Here is a 15,862-nt window from a genome sequence, read left to right on the forward strand (position 1 = left end):
CCTGACGGCGATGATAATTGGCTGGACTGTGGTGTGGACCATGGAGGATGCAGGGAAAGGCCCTACCATAACAGCCAGCACAGACAGGACGCAGCGACAATGACAGCACAGTGCTGCAGGTGTCATTGTTACTGACAGTAAGAAGGGCTTCAGAGACAAGGAGGGGTCAGTTCCTGTCGTCACACAGGGCTGCGGCCACCCTTCCCCAGACACCAGTCAGCCAACCCTGAGCTCAGTCCCCAAGTAGGAAGGGAGGGAAAACCTACTGGAGACAGACTCAGGAATTCTTACAAGAAGATGCTAAACGTAAAACAAAAGAGTATCACATACTGCAAAACTAGGCACGTGTCCTGATATCCCCCAAACCTGGGCTGACTTCCACACACGCCTCTGGTGAGGGGGAAAGGGCTGCGGGGACGGAGACACCAGTTATAACTTGAGATCTGCTGCCGCACCTTGCTTTACTTTTTATTGCTTACTCAGTCATTCAAAGCTGCTTCTTGTCCAACTCCTCTCTGCCCAGGACACAAGGTCTCCTGCGCTCCTTTCTGTGCCCTGATTTCCCTGGAGGAGTCCTAGAGCTACCTGCCCCCAAGTGGAAGGAGGCATGGGGTCCTCTCTGAAGTCATTTTTGAGTTTCTCAAAGAAAAAGCACTGCTGAGCCAAAGGCATTATTAGCCAAGACTCTGCTGGTGCTTGAGTATCTCCGGAACCTGCATTTAGACTTGTTCCCCGGGACTCCACCCTGTCCCGTGAAAGGAATGTTCCTCTTGGTGGGTCATCACATACCTTGCTTAGAGACTTAAGGGATTTCCTGGGCATATGTTTTTTCTTGAAGCTGTTCCAACCACCCAGCAGAAAGCCTTCCCGGGGAGTTTGCAAATGTGGTTGGAGTGCGTAGGTGGCAGAGGCGTGGGGAGGCGAGCGGAGGGCAAGAAGGTCTGAGCGGAAAGATGCCGGAGTGAGACTTAGGGAAAGAAACGGGTGCCCTAAATAAAAGGAACATCCGAAATCCAGGGGTGCCGGTCAAGTTCTGGGCACGATCACGTTCATTCTCTGGGAAATGCCGGTCAAGTTCTGGGCACGATCACGTTCATTCTCTGGGAAATGCCGGTCAAGTTCTGGGCACGATCACGTTCATTCTCTGGGAAATGCCGGTCAAGTTCTGGGCATGATCATGTTCATTCTCTGGGAGGAAAAAATCACGTTTTTACTGGCTCCTCTCATTAAAGATCTCCAGAAGGAAATTCTTTATGATGTGTTCCAATGGCTCACCTTGACCTTGGGGAGTTGACTAGCTCACAAGCCTATCCAGCACCAGGGTCGGGTGTCAGCGTCAGCTAGACGGAAGAAAGTCCCTGGAAAGCCAGGTGTCATGGTTCGGTAGAAATTATTATGCTCCTTCTGTGTACCAGCGTGCTCAGGAGTTTCCTTAGATTGTCTCATTTACCTCTTATAATCCAGGTGTTATTTTACAGACGCTGAGAAAACCGAGGCCAAAGTTCAAAACCTGTACGTGGTGGGAACCAGAATACTTAGCCGGCCGCTAGCGGCTTCAGGACGGTTGGAAACGCTGATAAAAGAGCTCCACCGCAGTGTCCCCTCGTGAAGCATACCGGATAGAAAGCATTTTCCTGACTATTGAGGTCTCCTGCTGTTAACGAAAAAGTAGTTAAATGTTTTCCAAAGTCTTCATGCCTATGCCTGGGGTGTTACGTACAGCAGAAAAGGAGGCAAGAAATGGAATAAATTGGCCACGTGGCACAGCCTGAGGTGGGCCCTGGGGGCTTTTCCTGAGCCCAGGGAAGGAACACGTGGTCTCCATCTGTTTACCGACAAAAGCTGGTTGCACACAGGCTTTACCACTGATGGCTATGAAAGATGCTTTTCTTTCAAGGTCTTCGTTAAAAACAGAGGTTTAAAGAAAGCTCCTTGAAGGCAGGGACGATGATGTGTTGTTTAAGCAGCCAACTTACATAGATAGGAGAATGCTTCACTCCCAAGGCCTGCCTACAGGAGAGCCTCTCCACTCCCTTCCTGTGAGCTGGGTGTCCGGGGTCTGTCACAGCACCTACCTCTGCAGGTGGAGCAGGGAAAACTAGGTCCAACCCTGTTTGTACTTCAGTTGACTGGAGAGCCTATGGGTTTTCCGATGAATTTCTAATAACCCTGTCTTTTGAAGCAAAGACATGCCTGAGGGAAAGTCTGGGACCAGCCCCGTAGCGCCAGGCACACACTCATAATACCCTGAAAAGAGAAGAAATGCCTTCTGGTCTGCTCAGAGCCTGCAGACTGCAGGGGTGGCTGGGAAGGCCAGCCTCTGGATGTGGGCCCTGGTAGAGCCGAGCGTGCGGATGGCCCCGGAGGCGCCCAGAGGTCAGGCGGGGGCCTCACGCCCCCCTCTCCTCCTCTTCCAGACATTGCAGGTGATCTATCCATACACCCCGCAGAACGACGATGAGCTGGAGCTGGTCCCCGGGGACTTCATCTTCATGTCTCCCATGGAGCAGACCAGCACCAGCGAGGGCTGGGTCTACGGCACGTCCTTGACCACCGGCTGCTCCGGACTCCTGCCCGAGAACTACATCACCAAGGCTGACGAGTGCAGCACCTGGATATTCCACGGGTAAGCGGACGCCGAGCTCTTCGCTGCTTTTTGAAGACCGTGGCAGACTTTAAGGGGGTGGCGGGGAAACGGACTTGAGCCGGGACACACAGGGCAGCAGTGACAGTAAATGAGGTCTGTGGGGGGAAGAAAGTTCCATTGCTTCCAGACGTTCAGGGAAGGGCTGACCTGGACCATGCAAAAAAAAAAAAAAGAGAGATGGATTCCCCTGCTTCCCTCTGCCTGCCCCATTTGATGTGACATCGGTCTGAGTTCCTGACCGGAGACTAAACTGAGGCTGCCTGGGGTGTCCAGCTCTTCTGACTGAAGTCATTTGGTGGTCCCAGTGCTGAATCTTCATGGCTTTTGGGTTTCTGTCCACTTTGTCCTGGGTCATCACTCAGAGGGGTCTGACTCACCAGGAAAGGACAGATTCCCACTATGCCAGCCAGATAAGGGGTGAAAGGATTTGCAAAGGTCAGGAGACCAAACCCAAGTCTTCTTTAGAGTGATAGCTTTCCACCCATCCCTCACTCCCGTTTTGCCCCCAAACCAAACTGGCCCCATGTTGAGAGTGGCCCTTGTTGTGTGGCCAGCTTTGTCCTGATAGATAAAACAGGAACAAAAGGCACCTCCTCTTTCTCAATTCAAGAAGTTCAAAGCCAGCCCTTCCCTTGCACACTCGGGCGTCTCACCAGGGTGTGCGTGCTGGTTTGTTTTTCCTCCCCCTTGTTCTTGCCATGTGCCCACGTGGCTGAGAGCCGGAAGCTCTGAGCCCCAGCTGCGTGGGGTCTAACATTGTTATTACTGTCATAAAAGAGAAGCGGAGACGGGCAATTTCAGTGAGTGTTTTGCCTGGAGGGAGAAAAGGTCCCCTACCCTGGTGAGCAGCAAGCAGACAAACCACAAACCCAAAGATGGGAAAGAATATCTTCTTCCTTAACAACCCCTGCCAGCAACGCTTCCGCTTCTGGTCCCCCCAACCCCCATCCCAGGGACATCCAGCATTTTGTGGCACAAATTGGAAGGTCAAAGGTGTCTTACATTCCCCAAACATTTGCTTTTTTAGAAATGTTTCTGATGGTCAAACTAAATACACTGCCTTTCCAAAGCCACCATTTTATCCCTGGAAAAACAAGTGAAGCACAACAGATGTGAATAAACGAAGAAGCAGCAGATTATCTGATGATACGCAGCTCCCAGAGCACATTCTTAAAAGTAGGGCTCCCTGGGGGAGAGAAAGTGTGTGAAGGGCTGTGGACGCGTTTCAGATCACTGTGTCCAAACCTACTTTTGCCCGAGTTAGAGCTCAGCCAAAGGATGGCGGGACCTGAGACTTCAGTCCATGGGTCACACGGAGCTCTGTGTGTCATCTCCCTTTATTTTGAGAGAGTTCTAGTGATGTCATTTACTAGGAGCCATGTCTGAAATTACACGATCAGCTTCCTGGCCGAGAGTGGGGAACTACTAATTTATCAGGTGTTAGAACACTGCAATTAAGAATTTGAGTTTTTATTCCGGTAGTCTTGGATTCAGATCCTAACTCTCCCACTCACCAGCTGTGTGACCTTGGCCAAGTTACATGACCTCTCTGAGCCTCAGTTTGCTAATCTATGAAATGGCACGAATAACTGCACTTCCCTCATAGGGGTATTGTGAGCACTGGGATAAAGGACTTCGCTTTCTGTGGATCAGTGCCGTGTATGTAACAACACTGCGTCTGAAACAGCCATTAGCTTCATGATCATTCTTTTTTTCTAACTTGGCTTTTCCAGTCCTCTCTTCCATGCTCATCAATTAAATGTTTCTTCCACAAACGCGAAGCCATGGTAGAACCGCACTTTGCTATTTAACCCCAGAAGTGGGAATGACTCAGAGAGGCAGAGCCCAGCTCACTATAAGATAGGCTGTTTCGCCCCTGATCAAAGAGAGCCTGGAGAAGGCAGAACCACAGGGGTCCTCGAGCATCATCTGGCTGGCTTGGTGGGAAGCTGTGGAGGGAGGGGATTCAGACAACAAGCAGGGATGTAGGGTTGGTAACCCTTCCCGACTCCTCCTCCCCTTTCCTCAGTTCTCTGAGTCCGTCCAAAGGAAATGTTTTCCTCCCACCCTTATTGGAGCATCTTGTGTGGTTCTGAGCATCTCCAGACATTTGTCAGCTGGGGAAAGCCCCCCAGTGTCTCCTAAATTAGGCTGGGCTGGCCGGTGCTTCTGGGCTTACCCACAGGCCTGATGTGTCCAAGGGAAGTACCAGCCTCTCCTCGATGCTTGAGATGGTGTTCTGGGTGTCAGGTGCGGCTTCCTCTCTCCTCTGCACTCAGCTTCTGACTGCTGTCTTACTGGAACTGACAGCACCAAACTGTCTCAGAGTGAGTCAGGTCCTTTGGTGACAGTGACAGCTGAGGAGAGCTGAGCCGAAGCAGGAAGAGAAGGGATTCTATCAGTGTCTACGCCGCTGTAATCAAGTCAGGAAATTAAGGGGCACGTACAGGCAAGAAGTCACGATGGCTCCACACAGCCAGGCATTTCAGGCCCTAACGCTTTGATGGGTCAGACAGGGAAGCTGAATTTTCCTTCACCGTCTGATGTTTGGGAGGGTCTCAGTTAAAAAGAAAGGAAAAGAGCCAGTCTATTAGACTGGGTGAGTGGCACGAGGTTTCCTTAGGCTAGAGTTGCTTAAAATTTACCATAATAGGTCTCACGCGGCTGCACGTCACACTTACTGATGCAGCTTTTTGTGAAACTGTAGGCTCCTGGGTCCCACCCCAGACCTGCCGAGTCACGGTGGTAACGAGTAGGGCCCAGGCATGCATGTGTGTTTAAAGCTCCCTTGGTGCTTCTGATATACACACGGGCTGAAATGTCACCTGTCCAGGGGTACGAGGCTTCTGAGAGCTTCGTCTACAGTGGGATGAGTCTGTCTACGGTCCAAAAATTGGCCACTTGAGGAGTGAAAGGGCAATACAATTCTTAAACTCACAGTTGAAAAAAAAAATTTTACTGACCCCCCCCCCCAAATTAGCTTTATTACATTGGGGAATATAACAAGTTCCTTTCAAAACTAAAATTCTAAGAATCATACTGTGTTAAAAATAATCTGGAACAGATGTGAAATGGAACAAGTTGCTGGGTCAGAAGGTACAAACCAGGACCACGCGGGGCAATGGGCACGTATGGAACTTTATCCTCATTGTAAAGAAGCAAGAAATCTGAAATTTAAATCCTTTCCTTTGGCACTGCTCAGTGATGCATGAGGAGCCATCCGCTGGATTCGCCTAGCAACCAGATTTGAATTTGCAATGTTTATTAGATAAAGCTTTTTGGAGGCCTTCCTAATCAAAATAATTCAAACATGGCATGATTTTTGCTGTCTGTCTTTTGCAAGATCTCCTTGGGGGCTTCTGGAGTTATAGTGGTACATCCAGAAATGAGAGCTCTTGGCTCGAAACTACACATCTGGTGAGAAAGGGTCTCCTCTGGAAAAATGCTGGATTGAATCGTCTTGTTGGAGGTGTGACTGAGGTGGGGATAGGGGCTTGGAGACCGAAGGAGGTAGAATGGGGGTAACGTCCACAAGGTTTCCTTGGCCATTACGGAGCCACGAGCAGAGTGGTGCAGACAGTCAAAATCCTCCCTCTAATTTGCCAGTTCAGCTGGAAATCACCGTGGAAAAGATTAAAGGCAACAGGAATTGTTTATTTCTTTGAGGCCAGAAAAATAGCTGGAAACAATGGCACAAAATTGATACCTCATTATTCTGCAGCATGCCTTTGGTGCCAGCCACGCCTGCGGCTTCCTAATGAGCACGAAATCACAGGCCCCACTCCTGCCCAGGGGGATGAACGCATCTGTTCCAAGTACAGAAATCCATCTACCCCTAATTTATTAGCTGCAAGACTTCAGTAGAAGACAAGATGTTCCTTAGAAAAATATCAAGTCCCTGTGTTGTACACCTGAAACTAACATAATATTGTAAGTCAATTATACTTCAATAGAAATGTTTTTAGAAGATGTTCCTCCCCAGGAATGGGCGCCCCCTGGCAGCCTTCCCAACCACTGCGCTGCCCTGGGGCGTGTTTCCCCCTGATTCCCACACTCCTGTTGAGCCCAAGGATGAAGTGTTGATGGCTCCTGGTCAAAGCAGTTAACACCTTCCTTGTCTTCCTCTGCAGTTCTTACTCCATCTTAAACGCATCATCTTCCAGCGCGCTCGCATTTGGGGACGGCCTGTTGGAGAGGCGGCAGAACGAGGACCAGGGCCTGGGGGACACCACTCCCCTCACGCTCATCTGCCAGCCCCCCCAGGTAAGGCCGGCCATCAGGGCCCCATCCTCTCCTGTGCTGCCAACAAACAGTCACCGATCTCTCAGGGAGAAAGGGCACAAAATCAACGAAGATACACAAAAATGCAAGGCTCGGAAGAGTCAGGTGGCGGCGCTGACAGTGGCTCCCAGCCTCTGGGTCTAGGCTGGTGAGGAAGGCTGCTCCGTGGCGAGGAGAGCATGGTATCTGGCGAGTAGACATGCAGTTGACCCTGGAACAACGCAGAGGTTAGGAGTGCCCTCCCCACCCCCACCCCGTGTGGTGGAAAATCCACGTAGAGCTTACAGTTGGCCTTCTGTCCACCCAGTCTGGTTCCTCCAAATGCACAGTTCTGCATCTTCGGATTGAACACACCACAGATCATATAGCACTCTAGTATTTACTTTTGAAAAAAAAAAATCCGTGTATTAACTGGACCCATGCAGTTCCAACCCGAGTCGTTCAAGGGTCAACTGTAGCATGGGTTTCATAGGCCACTGTGAAGATGAAAGGAAATAAGAATAAGGCCCCTTGCCCAGGACCTGGCACGTAGTGAGTTCTCAGTGTGTGCAAGCAAGTTCGACGTATGCCAGAGAGGTGGCAGTGTGGAGGAGCAGGGCCAGGAAGGATGCTCTGACCAATACAGACAGAAACAGGTTGACAGTGCGAGCACGTTGAGGATCAAGAGACTCGATGAGATCGGCTGGAGCCCAGGGCGTGAATTACAGGAGAAGAGAGCAGGAAGAGCGTGCCACCACCCTGCAGGTGACCCTTGACAGGGTACCTGGAAGCAGATGTGGAGGGCTGGCCAACGGGAGCTGGCTCCATCAGAGCACCCCCAGGATCCACCCAGCAGTTACAGACACCGAGCCGTTTGGACAAGCCCGACTAGCCTGCCTATTTCATCACCCAGAGGTAGGCGTGGTCTTCCCGGAACCAGTTCTGGGAACACCACGGTGCGTGCGGCCAGGCAGCAGAGCCTAACCGGTGATTAGAAAAGGCAAAGCAAGACCTCCTTGCTGGAGGAGACGCCAGGCCACGGGCTCTAACCACCACATGGTGGAGATGAAGTGAACGTATTCATGGTGCTAAAAGTCCTCACTCCCTGAAGAAGCTGATGACGCATCTCTTTAGGGGAGGAGGCTGTCCCACAAGGTGGCGCTGTCTGCATGCCAGCTAGTTTGACCTCCATGCTGTTGCTCACGTGGCCGTCCTGTTTCGGTATTGGCCAGATGCCACGCCTACCAACACAGCAGCAGAAAGAGGAGAACCATTTTCACAGCCCTTCTTATTTTGCAAAGCACCTGCAATTCATCCCATGTGAGCCTCAAAATAACTTGTGAGGTCAGCAGATGAGGCTTACACCCCCATCCTGTAGACAGGCCACCCTAAACCCCAGGTAGTTAAGGGACTTTCAAACATTAGCAGAATTTGTCCTAAGCCCAGCTCACCTGGCACCCGGCTCTGGGCCACATCGCCCTTGTTGTGTGTGCTTGCCCACTCAGCGCCTGCCTTTCTTTGCAGCCTCTGCGGGTCAGTGGCCAGCATGGTCCTCAAAAGAGATGCCTGTTTGTGTGTCGGCACGGTGAGAGGATGGATGTTGTGTTTGGGAAGTACTGGCTATCTCAGTGCTTCGATGCCAAAGGTGAGTAGTCGGTGGGCTTGCTCAGCATTGGCATACCTATCACGGCCTCTAGGGGGCAGAGTCAAGCTGCATTTATCTAGATGGACTCACGTATGGGTACTTGTGCCATAGCAAATGCCTGTCGTCTGTTACACTGTAAGTCCTTCCTGATTGGAGGGTTAGGGAAGTGAGACGTGTTCTGGCCCCCAGTCTATAAACTGGGACACCAGGGACCAAAAAAGGCAGACGTCTTGCCCACAGTCATTTGACAAAGTCAGAGGCAGAGACTGTCCTGATTCCACGGCCAGCGTTCTCTCCCGTAAGTCACCCTGGCTCACTGTGACTCCAGTTTCCTTTGGATGGGATACTTTAGATGGGGGGGGGGGGGGGTGCGTATCAGAGAATCGTCCCTGCTTTAGCGTGTCTGGTTGTTGTTACTTTCACTTCAAAACTATCTCTTGCTGTGTTCGTCAGCAGAATGATTCCAAGATACGCTACCAAAGGAAGGGTGTCAGCCTCCATATTTCCTAGAGAGCGCAGTTCAGTCTCTTCGGCCAGAAAGGAGTGGAAGTGGAGGGGCTAAGAAAAGGAGGAACTCATGTCGCCTGGGTCTGACTTCTCTTTCCAGGCCGCTACACACGCACCAACCTGAACATGCCGCACAGCTTACCTCCGCGGAGTGGCGGTTTCCGAGATTACGAGAAGGATGCTCCAATCACCGTGTTTGGATGTATGCAAGCGAGATTAGTGGGTAAGTCAGTCTCCTGGAGTGATCACACCGCCTTCCCTGGCTACTTCTTCCAAAGACTGGTTCCCATGATTATGGCAGAACACTGCCTAGGGCTTCCCTGCAAGTACCATGTTTCCTCAGTTCAAAGGGGGTTTATCATGTAACCGCTGGGTTCAGGGCACTGGGTCGGTTACCCAAAGTGAACAAAGTGTGATCCCTATTGAGGGGCGTATGGTCCGGTGACGGGGCAGGGCCAGGCTTGGAGCGGCAGACAGGTCAACTTCTAGGGCAAGGGTGAGGAGGAGGGAACCCTGGAGGGACTGAAAGTACAGAGGCCAACTGATCCTTTGAAGAGGCTCAGTTCTTTGCAGGTCTAGTGTATATCTGCCGTGCAGAAACGGCACCCTTTCCTGTTCAATCATTTAACACACATCAGCTCATTACTTACCTTGTGCAGCCCAGATGCTGGAGAGCCACACGTGAGTCCCTGCCCTCAGGGAAACTTGTGAGTGGCTAAACATCATAGAGTATGATTTACTCGCAAGTAGAACTATGTACAAAGTATTATAGGAGCACAAAAAAAGGAGCAGGAGGGCGGGAAGGCATCTCAGTGGGAGGAACAACATCAAGTCACAGGTGTGAGAAGCAGCGTCCAGCGTACAGAGGAAACAAGCCGCCTGTTTCTAGAGCACAGATCGTGAGCAGGGCAAGAGGCGAGGCTGGAGGATGGACCTCGTAGAAGACCTCGACCATAGTGGTAAGGTGTTTGGACTTTATCCAGGAGAGAGAGATGGGCATTTTACTGTTGGTTAGGACCAGAGAGAAAGAAAGCAAAAGACAAGAAAGGGTGTGTCCCTTGGCCTCTTGCTTAGACACACTGGTCGGGAGAGCTGTTGGATACAAGACTAAAACTGCTGGCTCTGTGTGAGCCTCCCCGCCGGGAAGGAGAGGGTTGTAGGGTCCACCCGACACCCTCTCCCACACCGAGGGTCGAGCTGGGGCTGCGTAAATCAGCAGGTTGTGTCTTCTCTGGCTTCCCTTGCAGGCGAAGCCTTGTTGGAGAGCAACACCATCATCGACCACGTCTACTGCTCCCCGTCCCTGCGCTGCGTTCAGACTGCGTACAACATCTTGAAAGGTAAGGCTTGAGAAAGGTCACCGAGTCCATCCCTCTGTCTCTGGGCAACCCCACATCTCAATTATCCCAGACTCATGGACTTACATTAGCCAATTGAAAGCTTCGAATCTGAAATTTTTAGAGATGACTTTTCAGAAGTCCCCAAATCATGCTCTGGAGGCAAAAGCGAGATACAAGAGACTACACGAATAATGTTCTTCTGGCAATTGTCGGCTTGTAACATAGTGCTGTCTGGCAATAATTTAGGACCTACAGAGCGTGATCTTCAAATTGTCTCCTCCCACGCTGCTCTGTGCACCTCCTGTTTACAGCAGCGATGGTGCTCCTAGGTGTCTGCAGATCTGAATCAGCCTGGTTTCTTTAGTTAACTGGACTAACTTCAAAAGCACCATTGTCACAAAGACACTCAGCTTTCACCCTAAAACCTGTGGAAGCTTGTGTGACAGGGGTCTTCATTCTCATTTCACTGGAAGGAAAACCAGAAGAAACAGGGCTGTTTACTGACACCAAACAAGTGAGCCAGAAATAGCTAAACCAACAAGGAATTTAGACCATATTTGAGACTTCTCTTCATTAACCTTAAGGAAACCAGAATGCACGTATGTATTCAAATGTATTATATATTACATTTGTACTGAAAACCTGGGTTCCATGCAATACAAAGGGAGTTAAACAGGGGCAATTCCTGCTCTGAGGACAGTTGCACTGTGATAAAACACAGGACTTGTGCACTGGCACAGGTGAATGTTCGGCTCTGAATTTTCTGATAGAGAAAATGAGTAATTTACATGATCTTCAAGTATAATGAAAGCTCTGGCAGAAGAGTGGATGGTAAGAATTTCTGAAGTTTCTTAATATGAATGTCTTAGAACTTACTTTATTATTTTTTTTAAATAGAACTTACTTTAGAAAGAGGAATTATAGTCACAGAACTATATAAATTAGATGGATGATGATTTGTTTTTAAATCAGATACCATGTAAAGCCGGCATACACCCTGTTGGTGTGGCCAGAGTTATTACACTCATGTTTGTAACACACAAAAATTAAAAACCCTTGTCCAAAACTACATGCTTCTACGTTCTTTAAGCTCTATGCAGCATCTGGTAGGAAGGAGACTAGAAAATTCATCAGAACTTTTGTAACAATTTGGCCTCTAATTTACTTTGCCGCTGAGAACAGAGTGGTCCTTCCTTCATCTTCATCTTGTTTTACCTCTAAGGTTTACAACAAGAAAATCACTTGAAGATCCGTGTGGAGCCTGGCTTGTTTGAGTGGACAAAATGGGTCGCTGGGAACACATTACCTGCCTGGATACCTCCTTCAGAGTTAGCTGCAGCCAACCTGAGCGTTGATACAACCTACAGGTACCCCTCTGACAGCGCTGTCTCCTGAGGCCAGTGTGCAGGCCTCTTCTCTGCCAGGCAGGCCCATTCAGGAGATGAAGGACCACACGTAGCCCACTGCCAGGTGTCCATAGTGGTAGAAGTCAAGCTATGATTTAGAAGGCGAGAGAGAGCCAGCATTGCCATGTATTTGACATTGGTGTGGGGTATGTCTCCCCCACACCCACGGGGGTTTTCTGACTTGACTGTGTCTATTTCAGTGAGGCCAATAACACCGCCTCACATTCCAGGCACATGCGCATCAGCAAAGACAATGCAGCTCAGAAGCTCCCTGGGAAATGACAGCGTCTTGCCTTGGACTGTCACTTTCAACTTTTGAAAGCATTTTTAATTATCTTCATCCATGAATGCCCTAACCCCAGGGTGGAGGCAAGCCACTTTCATAGATGAGAGTTCAGGGGCCTGTCGAAAGTTACACGTGGAGTGGACACCTGACAATATAATGATAACTGACCTTTATTGATCATTTTCCACGTGTCAAGCAGTGTGTAACCTGCTTGATAGTCGTGCTCTGCTGTTTCCATCAGACCAGACTGTTACTAAAAAGAAGTGTTTGTAGACTGCAACGTATTTACATTAACTATCAAAAAATCCACTCAGGCATTTGTAAAATGTCTTTGAAGAGGGACAGATATTCACAACCATTATAGTGGGGGAATTAAGCTCATATTTCTTAGAACAGAATTTGAAACAAGAGACCAATATAAGCAGAACTTTCTTCCTTGTGATATCCCTTGAACTTTCATTTCAAATACCTACCCAGGGGGAGGGGTTTATGTAGCTCTGTGGTAGAGCCCATGCTTAGTATGCACAAGGTCCTGGGTTCAATCCCCAGTGCCTCCATTAAGAGAAAAAAAATTTTTTTGAAGAAATCAAATACCTACCCAAACCTCGAATGAAGCAACGTGAGTTTCTGGCTAAGGTAGGAGAGAAGATCTTTTCTTTTCCTTTCCATACTAATTTCTGGCTCTGAAATAAGACCTCAGGTAACCTCATTAATTAATCAATGGGTGCTACTTCTTGCCTTAAAGGAATTATCATGCCTCAAAAATAAGATTAAATCAGTTAATCGGATCCCCTCCTGAAATAACTCCCCTTTTGTCCAATCCACTCTATGGCCACGGTTTTCTGTTCCTTGGGGAAACAGCAAGAAATTACTGTCCCCATGCCAACAGCCACCATCCCTCTGGCCTGGAAAGAGAGCAAGTTCCTGCCAACATTGGTGAAATGACTTTCCTCACACACCACCCAGCCCCTCCCAGGCCAACTGTGTCTTCAGATTTCCCCTTAAGTTCTTCCTGCATTTCTTCCCAAGCTTATTTATTTACAAAGGTCTTTAGAATGGTTCTATCTGAGCCCTTCAGTGCACACATGGACACACACCCCATCATTAGTACAAACAAACAGTAGGATGAATGCCAGGGACCCAGGGGGTCAGGACATGGTCCATATTCCAGATTTTCTTTTTCTCCATTAAAAAAAATTTCATTTCAACCATTCTGTGTTTGAGGAGGCAAAAAAATTAAGCCTCCAATTCTTTAAATCAGTTGTGAAAGTCAACCGTCAAGCATGTGAGAGGCACAGCCCCAAGAGTCAAATTCCCAGTGAAGTTAGTGGTACCAAGTGAGCAGGCCGTTTGAAGCAAGTAGTGATGCCCAGATGGTGGAGGAAACATGGTTCTGGGCAGAGGTTGCGAGGACCGATAGCCGAGGGATTGCTGATCACGTAGCACTGCTTATAGATCCCTGTCACCTTGAACAGGAGGGAGGAGGGACTGGAAGCTGGGTTGAAGGACGCTTACCAGGCTGGTGACTAATATCCAAGCATTATCCACAAGCAGCAAGACCCAGCCTGGGGGCTGGCTGTAGAAAGCAGCCCCAGTGGAAGGGAGCAAGGCAGAAACAACCAAATGCCTATCAGTTGGATGGGGCTTCAGAACAGGGCCCTGCCTGGAGGAGGGAGGGGGCCGTGGACCTAGACTAACAGAGGAGCAACAGATCAGACTTAGGTGTGGGGCTCAGGGCAGCAGCCTGCTCTACAGCCTGGACCAAACAGAGTAGGCTGGGGAGTGGAGAGGGTACTGGGGAGCATACTGTTTCAAGGCTACCACCTGAGTAGCCCGAGCTCTGGGTTCCAGGTCTAGGTGGTGGTTGGAGACCCACCTGACTCTGAGAACCGTACGTGGGTCCTGCAGCTGTGGGTGGAAACATGACGCATGCTGCTCATAGGAATGGCAGAGCTTCGACTGTCCCATCCCCATCAGGACTCATTCAAACATGGAAGCCATTCATAAGTTCAGCTTCAAGGCAAGAACTGATCAGAAGGAACTGGATCCTAGCATCGGCACCTACCAACTCTTCACTTAGACAGATCTCATACATTACAACATGGTTTCACCCCTGCAGTGACTCCCTGGGCCATACAAAGAGGCCTTTTGTCACAGTGGAGGGGGGATGGCACTCCTGGAAGCCCAGGTGATGGAAATGGTGATGGAACTGGATGAGAAGTGGGGATGGGAAGAGTTGCTCCAGAACAACGAGGCACATCCCTAGTGAGCAGTGATTCATGGCTCTCCCTATCCCCTGGGGTGTTGTGAGTGTCAGAAGGTTGTTTCCTAGGAGAAGTGTGCTTGCTGAGAGAATGGTATTTAGATGAGGGTAGGTATCCTTTAAAAGGAATAGCCTCCTTCTTCTCTGGATGGTAAACACAAATGCACAGAAGGACAGCCTTGAGGATACTACCAGAAGCCACCCAAAGGGGAGGATCACTTTACAGGCATTGATCATAGACCAGGTTCAGATCTGGGCTCTAAGAGTTGCCAGTGGCATAAGCAAAGGCAAGTCAGCTACAGCCTTGCTGAGCCTCAGTTCTGTCATCTGTAAACTCAGGATTTGCAAGAGGTTTGCTAGGAAGACTACATTCACAGAACACAAGTAGGGTGCTTTGCACAGAGCCTAACCCATGGGAATCAGTAAATCTTAACAGCAGGAGCAGCAATGTAGTCTGATCAAGGTGCCATGTGAATTCACTGTGAGAACTCACTAGCACCTCCATGCACTAAATGCCAACAATGAACGACAAAATAAGAAAACACGACATAGTTATACTCAGAAACAAGATCAACACCTCACAGACCAGAAAACTAAATAGTGAAGGCAGGTGGTGGGAGACAGAAGTGGTTGGGATTGAAAACATGCAAGGTCACCAGGACAAGAGGGCCTGCTTTGATCATCCTCTTGTATGCCTTTGTACATTGTGTCATAATTACCATTTACATTAATAGCCTGCTCACCACAACCACACACTGAGAGCTCCTCAAACACAGAAATTGGGTTTTCTTCATCTTTATGTTCCTTGGGTTTCTCCTAGTGCCAGCTATGTGGTCTGTGTTCAGACTAAGAGAAAGAAAATGAAAATGCTGGTGAAGATTTTATTAGCTCACAAATCTAACGGACCTAATATCTGCTGCTAAAACTTACCCTTACAACTGCCCAACTCACTTTATGAGGCCAGGATTACCCTGATACCAAAGCCAGATAAAAACACAAGAAAAGAGAACTACAGGCGAATATTCTCAACAGAATATTAGCAAACCAAATTTAACAGCACATCAAAAGGATCGTACACCATGATCAAGTGGGATTTATCCCTGGGATGCAAGGATGGTTCAACATACGAAATCAATAAACGTGATGCACCACATTTAGTAGAATAAAAGATAAAAAGTATATGATCATCTCAATAGATGCAGAAAAGCATTTGACAAAATACACCATCCTTACATGATAAAAATGTTCAACAGATTGCATATAGAAGGAACATACCTTAACATAATAAAAGCTGTATATGACAAGCCCACAGCTAACATCATACTCAGTGGTGAACAGCTGAAAGCTTTTCCTTTAAGATCAGGAACAAGACAAGGACGCCCACTCTCACCTCTCCTATTCAACATAGTACTGGAATTACTAGCCAGGGTAAAGCAAGAAAAAAAAGAGGCATCCAAATTGAAAGGGAAGAGGTACAATTATCTTTGTAGATGACATAATCTTACATA

At 48.9% G+C, this 15,862-nt stretch overlaps 2 protein-coding genes across 7 annotated transcripts in view; one reads left to right on the forward strand and one right to left on the reverse strand.

Annotated features, from left to right (window-relative positions):
- Nucleotides 1-15,862, forward strand: part of UBASH3B (ubiquitin associated and SH3 domain containing B) — a 131,279-nt gene that overhangs the window by 105,812 nt on the left and 9,605 nt on the right. For 3 of the 4 annotated variants that reach the window (XM_074357098.1, XM_074357096.1, XM_074357099.1), the window contains exons 6-11: nt 2,418-2,626; nt 6,778-6,910; nt 8,432-8,552; nt 9,160-9,282; nt 10,307-10,399; nt 11,622-11,766. In XM_074357098.1, the coding sequence (XP_074213199.1) occupies nt 2,418-2,626; nt 6,778-6,910; nt 8,432-8,552; nt 9,160-9,282; nt 10,307-10,399; nt 11,622-11,766 (824 nt within the window). The remainder of the gene's footprint in view (nt 1-2,417; nt 2,627-6,777; nt 6,911-8,431; nt 8,553-9,159; nt 9,283-10,306; nt 10,400-11,621; nt 11,767-15,862) is intronic. The other variant, XM_074357097.1, reaches the window with a different exon arrangement.
- The window catches only part of LOC105078643 (brain-specific homeobox protein homolog), a 136,875-nt gene that overhangs the window by 5,000 nt on the left and 116,013 nt on the right, over nt 1-15,862 (reverse strand). Inside the window, exons 1-2 of one of the 3 annotated variants that reach the window (XR_012503856.1) lie at nt 1,276-1,952; nt 790-1,188 (exon numbers count right to left, since the gene is read on the reverse strand). The gene's annotated coding sequence lies outside the window, so the exon portion shown is untranslated. Of the gene's footprint in view, nt 1-789; nt 1,953-4,826; nt 5,015-15,862 lie in introns of those variants that run through there. The other 2 variants (XR_006719032.2, XM_074357100.1) reach the window with 2 other exon arrangements.

Source organism: Camelus bactrianus, chromosome 33 (assembly GCF_048773025.1).
Source record: "Camelus bactrianus isolate YW-2024 breed Bactrian camel chromosome 33, ASM4877302v1, whole genome shotgun sequence".
Taxonomy (NCBI): Eukaryota; Metazoa; Chordata; class Mammalia; order Artiodactyla; family Camelidae; genus Camelus; species Camelus bactrianus.